This window comes from Galeopterus variegatus, unplaced genomic scaffold, assembly GCF_000696425.1.
Source record: "Galeopterus variegatus unplaced genomic scaffold, G_variegatus-3.0.2 Scaffold2820, whole genome shotgun sequence".
NCBI lineage: Eukaryota > Metazoa > Chordata > Mammalia > Dermoptera > Cynocephalidae > Galeopterus > Galeopterus variegatus.
This window is the reverse complement of record NW_007728931.1, coordinates 1,688-12,951: the sequence shown is the minus strand read 5'-3', so window position 1 is coordinate 12,951 and position 11,264 is coordinate 1,688. Positions and strand designations below refer to the sequence as shown.

The window sequence follows — 11,264 nt, the reverse complement described above, 5'->3', positions numbered from 1 at the left end:
AAAAAAAAAAAAAAAAAAAAAAAAATACCACCAAATTCAATTTATTGCTATTATGAGTACCTGTCCAAGGCTAAGTGAAAATGAATGTAAAGAGTACATATTGGTCACCATAATGATTTAAGGAGTTTTTTTGTTGTTGTTATACAGAAACCATTTCTGGAGGTTAAACTTACAATATCTCTAACCCTATGGAAGTCAGCCTTAAACCAAGAATATAATCACAATTTACAGATTACAATGATCTTTCCTACCTATGACAGCTTTTAGATCCTATTATTATCTCAAACAAGGAAAATGGGCCTCAGAAGTTAATGGAAATGCCCAAGGTCACACAGCAGATATGCAGCAGCGCAAAGATTGATCTTCTTATATTGCTTTTCTACTTTATTCCATAGTGTATCAGTCAGGGTTCTCCTGAGAACCAATAGGATAGATAGATAGATATTTTGAGGTATTGGCCAAATGATTATAGGGGCTGGCACATCCAAAATCTATAAGACAAGCCAGCAAGATGGAAATTCAGGTAGGATTTCTATGTTATAGTCTTCAGGCAGAATTCCTTCTTTAAGAAACCTGTATTAGGGCTTAATGCCTTTGCTGAATTGGATGAGGCACACCCACCTTATCAAGGGTAATCTCATTTACTCAGAATCAACTAATTGTAAATGTTAATCACATCTGCAAAATACAGTACCTTCACAGAATCATCCAAACAAGTGTTTGATCAGACAACTGAGCACCATAGCCTAGCCAAATTGACACATAAAATTAACCATTCCATATAGAAAAGACTCCAAGGTTGTCACTCAGACTATATACACTTATGTAGTTTCACAAATATTTATCACGTGCCTAGTGTGTATCAAGCACTATGCACAACACAGAGGATACAGCAAGGAACAAAAAAGACATGACCAATGCCTTCATGGAGTTTATGTATTCCAACTCAGTGTGTCCAAAATTGAATTCATGAGTATCTCCTCTCCCCACCTCTCCCCCAGAAAACCTGTTCCTTTTTTAGTGTTCATCCTCTAAATGAATGACATCTTCTAGTTGCACAAGTGTAAATACCAAGGAGTTGTTCTTAACTTTATTCTCCCTTACCTGATTAGTCAGGCCATCACCAAGTTTTAAAGAACTGACTTAAGTGTGTCTCACATTCATTCATTCATCTCTGTTTTTACCACCGTGTTCCAAGCTACCATTCTCTCTCACCTGGACAACTGCCATAGCTTCTGACTGGACTGGTCTGTCTGTCTGTACGTTCAGGCCTCATCTAATATATCCCTACGCTGTCACTGTGTGATCTTTTTGAAACACAAATCTAATCACTACCCTTAATCTTCCTTAAAAACTTTCAGTGGCTTCCCACTGATCTCAGGTTCAATACTAAATTCAGTCTGGTCCTTTAGCTCAGTTGTTTAGAGTACAGCCTTATAACACCAAGGTCATGGGTTTGGATCCCCTTACCAGCCAGCTGCCAAAAAAAAAGACTAAACTCTTTAGCCTACATTACAAGGCTCTGTGTAGTCTGGCCTGTGCTTCCCTCCAATTTTCCTCCTCCACTTCTGCCGTACTAGCCACTTAACAGTTTCTTATCTGTGCCAGGCAACCTCCTACCCCAGGCCTTTACACATGCTCTTCTTTCTGACTGAAACCTTCATCTCCTCCACCCTAACTAGGTCAGCTCCGCCATAAGATCTGGGGGCATCATTGCTTCCTCAGAGAAGCCTTTTTTGACCTCTCTGTCTATACCTTTTGGTAATAAGTACCTCTCCTTGGTAGGACTAATCACAATTATAACTTAATGTTCTATGTGACATTATTTGAGCAATATCAGCCTCCCCCATTACACTGGAAGTTCTGCAGAAGCAGAAGTCATGTCTGCATTTTGCTTGCCTCACATCCTCAGCTCACAGAACAGTACTTGGAGTATAATAGGGACTCAGCAAATATTTATTGACTGAATAATAATGAACAAAGAAATTAAAAGGAGTAAAATAGAAGTTGCAGTGAAAGGACTGTCAACGTGGGATTTATCAACAGCATTAGGATTGGGGAAAAGAGATACTCAGGACTTGCAGTCAGAAGGCCCAGCTGCACTGCTCTGTGAGGCAGGGCAGCATGAAGCTGTGGGGTGATCTAGACCTGGGATTGATCCCAACACTGCTTCTGACTGTCTGTGTGACCTTGAGTAAGTGACTTCACCTATTTGAGCCTCAGTTTCCTCATCTGTAAAATAGAGACAGTATTAGTACTTGTTGCAAGGATTAAATTAAATAAAATAAAGCATGTAAAACATTTATTCTACCCCATAGTGAATATTTGAATTTGAGCAGGTCACTGACCTTAATTTAGAATTATTTCTAAATTTCCTACCCTGTAGGTATCTGCTAAGGCCCAGGTAAAGTGAAAATTTAAGGATATAGAGCTAGTTAGTTTTGGGGTCAAGACTTCAGAGCCTCCAGACTACTAGTCCAGTGTTCTTTCGTCAATACCACATTGCTACCTGAAAGGTGAATTTCAAACACAGGGCTAAGAGTCAAGTGACTTGGATTCTGTTTCCTGCTCCTCTACTCACCAACCATGTAACCATGGGACAATTCTTCTGTCATTGCCTACCTTCAGGATATAATGTATTTAAAAGTGCTTTGCAAGAAGATACCATATAAACGATTGATAATATTTACATCTGGAAAATGCACTTATTGTAAAGTTCTTCATTTTCTAATAAAGAAACAACAGAAATATTAGTTAGCTACTTCATCATTTCATTTGGCATCTTCTGTCTTAAGACACAATGTGATCCAAATGTTTTCATTTTCCTAGGAGTCTATATTTTGCAGGTGGTCACCTAACACACTCAGTAATGGCTTGCTGATAGGCAATCCCAACATGTTAATTTTCTCCTAACTGAAATCTGGAAGAGTCAGACTGCTTGGTGGACATGAATCAAGGCATATCCTTGCCTGTTTTTTGTTTTTGTTTTTTAATGATTCTATAGCCATATTAGGAGCCTTGGTGATTGTCCTTCAGACTTCTTATAGGTAGAAAACCAAAGTGTAAGTGGAGTCAACCAGTGCTGCACTAAATAGCAGCTGCCTTTGTGGTACATGTAGGGACAAAGGTTATGAAGTCTTATCCTTGAATCCAAACTCACTTGCTTTGTTGTGTTCAAACCAGAATGATTAAAAAGTGTTGTCTTCATATTATGACTCTATGTATTTTTTGTTTTTGTTTATTTTTGGTGGCTGATCAGTAGAGGGTTCAAACCCTGGACCTTGATGTTATCAGCACCATGCTCTAACCAACTAAGTTAACCAGCCAGCCCTGAGTCTAATTAAATAGAAAAATTAAGATAATGATTTTCTCTTTCAGCTAAACAGAAAGAATTTATTGACAATGTGAGCAGAGCTTTTGAACAAGGTACTTTCTTTGTTTCTTGACCTTCTTAAATATGGAAAGAAATTGTAAACATTAAAGCATAACCATTCATTTCAATAAGTAGCTATTATATACCCATCCTATGATAGGTGTGTGGCGGAGGTATAAAATGCATAAGGGGTCTTTAGAAAGTTCATGGAAAGATTCATCTATCTTTTAATTCCATCTTTCCATGAACTTTCTGAGATATCCTCATACATGAATCTACATTTCTGCCTTTAAGGAGTCATAATCTTGCTGGAGAAACACACTGTGTACCAAAAAAAGTGATATGCTAGTTAAACATTAATAGGAGAAACTGTTTTCATTCTACTTTAGCAAGAAGGAGAAGATAAGGTGAGGTGTATAGAGTGAAATATTTAAAGTATTTTTTTTTTTTTTTTTTAAAAGATGACCGGTAAGGGGATCTTAACCCTTGACTTGGTGTTGTCAGCACCACGCTCACCCAGTGAGCTAACCGGCCATCCCTACATGGGATCCGAACCCGTGGCCTTGGTGTTATCAGCACCACACTCTCCCGAGTGAGCCACAGGCCGGCCCCGAAATATTTAAAGTATTGAAAGAAAAAAGCTACTAACCATGATTTCTATACCCTGCAAAATTATCCTTCAAAACTGAAGGAGAAATAAAACTGTCTCAGATAAGCAAAAATCAAGGGAATTTGTTGCCAACAGACCTGCTTGGCAAGAACTGTTAAAAGAAGTTCTTTAGGGCCGGCCCGGTGGCACACTGGAGAGTACGCCGCTTGTGAGCGCGGCGGCGCTCCCGCCGAGGGTTCGGATCCCATGTGGAGACCGGTTCCCGCTCGCTGGCTGAGAGCGGTGCGGGCGCAACACCGGGGGTTGTGATCCCATTGCCGGTCCCCGGTATGGGCGCGACACCGAGGGTTGCGAACCCGTTACCGGTCAGTAAAAAAGACAAAAAGGAAAAAAAAAAAGAAGTTCTTTAGAGAAAAGGAAGCTGATGTAGGTCAGAAACTTGGGTCTATATAAAGAAAGGAAGAGCAATGGAGAAGGAAAAGTGAATGTACAATAAAAACTTTTATTTTTATTAATTGATCTAACAGGCATCAGTTTATTAAAAACTAGTAGCAACAATGTATTCAATTATGTCACTTGTATATATATCCTTATATATGCTTTTGTATAAGTGAAATGAATGACAGCAATGATACAAGGGACAGGAGGGAAGAGTTAGGATTATTTTCTTATTATAAGGTACTTGCACTACCTGTGATGCAGTATAGTGTTATTTAAAAGTGGACTTAGATTAGTTGTAAATGTATGTTGCAAATTCTAGGGCAACCACTAAAAAAAGTTTAAAAAGTATGTGCTAAGAAAAGAAAGAAAATGGAATCATATAAAATGTTCAACTAAAACCACAAAAGGCGGGGGCCGGCCCGGTGGCGCACTGGATAGTGCGCCGCTTGGGAAGCGCGGCGGCGCTCCCGTCCGAGGGTTCGGATCCCACGTACAGACCGGCTCCCGCTCACTGGCTGAGCGAGGCGCGGGAGCAACGCCGAGGCTTGCGATCCCGTCGCCGGTCCCCGGTCCGGTACGGGGGCAACACTGAGGGTTGCAATCCGTTGCCGGACACGGAAAAAAGACAAAAAAAAAAAAAAAAAACCACAAAAGGCAGAAAAAGTATAGAAGATGAAAATAGGAACAAAGAACAAGGGCAACAGTTAGAAAACAGTACCAAATATGGTAGATATTAATCTAATGTATCAGTAATCACTTTGAACATTGATGGTCTAAATGCACCAATTAGAAGAGATTGTCCGAGTATTTCAAAAAACAAGACCCAAGTATATGTTGTCTACAAGAAACCCACTTTAAATATAAACACATATAGATTAAAAATAAAGGAATGGAGAAAGATAGAACATGCTAACAGTAATCAAAGAAAAACAGGAGTAGTGTGGTACCACCAATTAAAAGAAAATGTCAGAATGGTTCAAAAAACAGGACCCAACTATATGTTGTCTACAAGAAATCCACTTTTAAAAAATAAGTAAAGAGAAAACAAAAAAAGAAAGAAATCCACTTCAAATATAAACACATAAAAGTAAAAGAATGGAGAAAGATATCACATGCTAACTCTAATCAAAAGAAAACAGGAGTAGTATGGTGCTGGTAACGCCAAGATCAAGGATTTAGATCCCTATACCAACCAGCCACAAAAAAAAGGGGTCAATTCTCCAAGAAAACCTAACAATCTTTAACTAATGTGTGCACCTGATAACAGAGCATCAAAATACATAAGGCAAAACTGATAGAACTGCAAGGAGAAATAGTTGAATCCACTATTGAAGACTTGACACCTCTCCATCAAAAATGGACAGGTTCAGCAGGCAGAAAATCAGTAAGAACATAGTGGAACTCAACAAGAGTAATAATAGAACAAACACCCATGTCCTCACCACCCAGCTTAAGAAATAGAACATGCAAAAAAGATATACAAATGGCCAAAAAGCGCATAAAAATATGCTCAGCATTACTAACCTAATGCAAATGAAAACCATGATGAGACTGGCTGATTAGCTCAGTTGGTCAGAGCAGAGCCTTATAACACCAAGCGCAAGGGTTTGGTTCCCCGTACTGGCCAGCTGCCAAAAGAAAAGAGAGAGAGAGAAAATCATATGAAGTGTCACCTCACACCCATTAGGATGGCACTATCAAAAAAACCCTAGGGGGAAAGAAAAACACTAGAAAATAACAAGTGCTGACAAGGATGTAGAGAGTTTGGAACTCGTGCACTGTTAGTGGGAATGTAAAGTGCTGCAGCTGCTAAGGAAAACAGTATAGCAGTTCCTCAAAAAATTAAAAATGAAATTAAATGATTCAGCAATTCTACTTCTAGGTATATGCTCAAAAGATTCAAAAGCAGTGACTTGAGCAAATACTCATTTACCTGTGTTCGTAGCAGTATTATTCACAGTAGCTGAAAGGTGGAAGCAACCTAAGTGTCCATTAACAGGTAAAACAGGTAAACAAAATGTGGTATATCCATACAATGGAATATTATTGAGTCTTAAAAAAGACAGAAATTTCAACACACGCTCCAACCTGGATGTACCTTGAGGATATTATGCTAAGAGAAATAAGCCATGCAAAAGGACAAATACTATATGTTTCTACTTATATGAGGTACGTGGAATAGTCAAATTCATAGAGACAGAAAGTAGAATGGTAGTTGCCTAGGGCTGGGAGGAGGAGGGGGAAATAGGGAGTCATTATTTCATAGGTAGAGAGTTTTTTTTTTTTTTTTTTCATTGAAACATAGTTGATTGTACAGATCTGTGAGATACAGAGTTGAATATCAATACCTGTGTGCTTGGTCGCCAGAGTTGGTTTTATTCTTACTTGAAACGAAGCCTGACATCAATGTCTCTATTTATTTCAGATGACTTTGAAAAAGCCAAGGAAATTTTAACGAAGATGAGATACTTTTCAAATGTTGAAGAAAAGATCAAGTTAAAGAAGATTCCCCTCTAATTGTTGCTAATTTAAAATTTTAAAAATAAAGTTCTTGTATATTTCTTTTCTGGGTACTGCTAATTGAGAATAGATAGGCTTTAACCATTTATATTATCTTAATTAAACCTGTGGCTCAAGCATTAACAGATGACAAAATTTGTCATGCCAGAGGAAACAACCTAGTCAGAGCTTGAATGGTCAATTCCTCATCTGATACTTGATACAGCATGCCCCCCCACCTATGCCAATGGATGAGGAAATGGAGAAGGAGCCAACTTGAGGTCCTGCAAGGAGGGGTCAAAAAATTTTTCTGCAAAGAACCAGATAGTGAATATTTTAGGCTTTGTAGGTTGAATGGCCTCTGTTATACAACTGTTCAACTCTGCCATTGAAACAGGAAAGCAGCCAGAGACGATATGTAAACAAGTGGACAGGGCTATGTTTCAATCAAACTTTATTTACAAAACAGGCAGTGGGCCAGATTTGGCCCTGGGTTTGCCAGCCTCTGCCCAAGAGCCACAACTTTCGAATGTCATGACCTTCACTAAGATAGTCTGATTAGTTACTGTGGCCTTGGGGCTTTCTGTTTGGTAACAAGCAAAGCTGCCTAAGGGTCTCTTTGGCCTATGTTTCAAACTGTAAATAATATATCATCAATTAGTCAGGTATTAAAACACTAACCGCATTTACTGCTCCACCTTGGTAGGGTGGGGAAGTTTTAATTACTCTGGATAGTTGACACTTTCTTGTCACTATTTCCATGCTCTTGTAATTCAGCCCAAAGCAGCTCTACTTCCCCTTCTGGATCTTTGCAAATTCAGTTTAAGTTCTTGATCCATTTCCAGGAAAATATACTTTTTTTTTCAAGTCTCTGAATCAGGGGAGATTAAAATAGTAAACAAAATTCTGATTAAAAAATTCCAAGAAACAGCATTCAAACTCTCCTGGAGAGAATCACTTGTTTATAGTTGAAAAAAGTCAGGGGTCTGTACCAAGGTTTAAATACTTCCCCAAGAAATAAATAAATAAATAAATACATATATACTACCCCAAGAGCTTAAAATCGCAACTCCTTTGCAGCTCTTTGTCCTTGTCTAAAAATTTGTTTTGTGAATCCTGATCCAGTTGTACTCAGTTAACATGGTGGAATTTACCAATCTTCAGAAGGCAAATTAACCACAGCAGCTGTCTGGTTTAATGATATTTGGGAATATCAGTACAATCTCCACCCCCTCACAATTTGCAAGGAGAATGAGTTGCTTGTCTGCAAACACACCAGGAGTCCTTTAAGTAAATAATTACAGTGCAAGCAAATGTCCTGATTAAATTGTGCTTCTGCAAAGAAAGAGGAGATGAAAGGAGGGTTTGAAATACTTTTGTACACAATCTTCATTCCTTCTCCAGAGCAATGATCAGGACCAAAAACAATCAGACCACAAAAAGAAATCAGATCAACATCTTTGGAGGAACTTCAAAGAAAATTTCCGTTATCTATTGCCATCAGCCCAGAGAGGCTGCCAGACCTCCCAGCAAACCATTTCTGATTGGTGGGGGGGCCAGTGGGGTGGGGATGTAAATAAAAAAGACTGTTTCTGAGTCATAGCTTCTGAGGTCAGTGGGATTACTTTTTCTTTTCTTCCCCTCTTCCAAATTCTTTCCCTTTTTATCTAAACTCTAAGTTTATGTGGACTTTTAAATCCAGAAACACTTTCAAGTGTTCCCCAACAAATCGCTGTGAGACATATGCTTCTAGACATCTGAAAGGTTGGCAGTCCTATTTGGATTAAAGTTTCTGAAGCAAATGAAGCAGTCTCCCCTCCAGCACCACCATGCAAACGTTGTCTGTACTATAGTGTCAGAACAAACCAGAGGTTTCAACTAATATGTGACTACGTCTTCCCAGGCTCTGGTGTCAGTTCTGGTGTTATGGATTGAATGTCCCCCCAAAATTCATGTTGAAGTCCTAACCCACAGGGTGGCTGTATTCAGAGACTGGGCTTCTAAGGAAGTAATTAAGATTCTGCAAGCCAAGAGGAGAAATTGAAATTGACCATGCTGGCACCCTGATCTGGGACCTCTGGCCTCTGGAACTGTGAGAAAATAAATTTGTTGTTTAAGACACCTGGTCTATGGTATTTTGTTATGGCAACCTGGACAGACTAATACACCTGGGTTTGAATCTCAGCTCCCCCTTGTTAGGCAATTATGTTTTAGCCGATGTCTAAGACGGCGGTGGGCGGAAGGGAGGAACACCCAAAATGGCCGTGGAGAGTTTCAGGTCCCTAGAAGAGCACGTTTTCAGAGAATCACAAAAAAAACCCTCCCCCTTCTTCCTCACCACCACATCCCCTTCCCGCACACACGAATTTCTCCACCTATAGAAAAATCCTAACTCAGCTTAAACCCTGCTCGCTTCCCTCCCCTTCCTTCTTAGCCAATAGGAACAGTCCAGCTCAGCCTAACTGGATATAAAAGGCCCACCCCAACTCTCCTTGCTGCTGCTCCCACTCTGGAGAGGGCACCCCATGTGTTCATTTTACCTGCCTAATACACTTTGGTTGAGTCCCTGTCACCTGGTGTGTTTTATTTTTGTGCTTGGGCTGGGGTTTTTTCCTTTCACCCCTCATATTTCCTCATCTTAAAGATAGAGAAGATTAAATGAAATAAATTATCTATGCAAACTGCCTAACATGGTGCATGGCACATAGTAAGCATGTTAACGGGCACAGGTCCAGCTGCCTGCCCCCTTTCAAAAGCAAACAGCTCAAAAGTCAAATGTTGGTGAAAATGGAAGTCAGCTTTTATTCAGGAATACAGTGACCTGAGGAGAGACCTTAGACTAACCCACCTCTCCAGTTAACCTGAAGAATGGCCAAACTAAAGCCATCTCAGAGACTCAGATTTACTGAGGGGTCTTTAAAGAAGGGTTTGAGGGAATTGAACATGGGAAATGAAAAGCAGGAAGGGAGGGGGATGTCGCTGTGGGGGCCAGGTGCAAGGTTCTCACTAAGATTCCATCTGGGGCTCTGCCATTTCTGCCATGTAAGACCCCTGGGTCACTGTCGCCATCACCAAGGCCTTCACTAGGTGTGTTCCCTGGACTTTGGACTTCCCAGTCTCCAAAACTCCTGAACTCTTTAAAGAAAGGAAACATGAATAACCCCGGCACTATGCTAGGGTCTTGCCACCGTTTCCTTTATCTTTCGCTGTCACCAAACGATTCACCTGTCCAATTATAAAGTGCAAGTTGTTTTCCTAAGATGACCAGAGCAACTGGAGTGAACCACCCGCACCCCGCACCAGCAGGATCCCAGAGGCCACCAGCAAGAAGAGGAACTCAGAAAGCCTGATGGTGAGTCAGAACCTCTGGTGTCCTTGCTTGCACCGGGGGTAGCTGTTACTACCCAGGTGGATTGCTCTGAAGGATTGCTGAGACCTTGAAGGGGACTCTCATAATACGTGCACTGAGGTTTGGAGTGTGCGCCATTTTGTGAAATTTACAAAATCCTCCCCGGAAAGAAGCCACCGGGAGCAGCCGCCACTCGGCGCCCGGCCTCGCGGCTGCTGCCCTCATATCCAGACCAGGCTGCGCAGCCCTGCCACCAGGACTCGGGGTCCGGCGACAGCGGTATTTGCTGGGGAGGGGGCTGTCGCCTCCCCGGCCCCGGGCACCGCTAGAACCAGAAGCCGAAGAGAGACTGAGCAGGCTGCGGCACGAACAGGAGCCAGGAGCACCAGGGGCGGCGAGAGGCGGCCAGGCGGCTCTGGCTGTGGAGACTGCTGTGGGAGCGCAATGCGGGAGCGCTGCGGGAGTGCAGCGCGGGAGTGCAATGCGGGAGCTGAGACTCACCAGAGGGACTGGCGTGAATGCCCCGCCATCTTCCCAGTAGTCAATTTTGGACTTGCCTGACACTAGTGTACAACTGAGTAGTCACTGAGGTAGCCATACCAAATTGGCAACCCGAACAAAATCTTAGTCAGGCAATAGTGTCAAACCTGTGGACTGTGAAACCCCCTGCCACAATGAATAAACATCAAAGAAAAGACACCAGAAACATTAACAATCAAGAAAGTACACCACTCAAAGATAATAAATCTCAAGCTCTAGATCCTATAGAACAAGAAGCCCTTGAAATGACTGACAAGGAATTTCGAGTGATATGTCTAAGGAAACTGAATGAGATACAAGAAAACTCAGCTAGACATCATGATGAAACGAGGAAAAGTATACAGGACCTGAAAGAGGAAATGTACAAGGAAATCAATCTCCTGAAAAAAAATGTAGCAGAACTTGCTGAATTGAAGAAGCTATTCAGCGACATAAAAAACACAACGGAGCGT

The 11,264-nt window shown here is 41.1% G+C and overlaps 1 protein-coding gene across 1 annotated transcript in view; it reads left to right on the top strand.

Moving 5' to 3' along the window:
• Positions 1-6,986, top strand: part of HSCB (HscB mitochondrial iron-sulfur cluster co-chaperone) — a 9,907-nt gene extending 2,921 nt beyond the window's left edge. The window contains exons 5-6 of the mRNA XM_008583064.1: positions 3,379-3,426; positions 6,850-6,986. Of these exons, the coding sequence (XP_008581286.1) occupies positions 3,379-3,426; positions 6,850-6,941 (140 nt within the window). The 3' untranslated portion in view covers positions 6,942-6,986. The remainder of the gene's footprint in view (positions 1-3,378; positions 3,427-6,849) is intronic.
• The last annotated feature ends 4,278 nt before the right edge of the window (positions 6,987-11,264 follow it).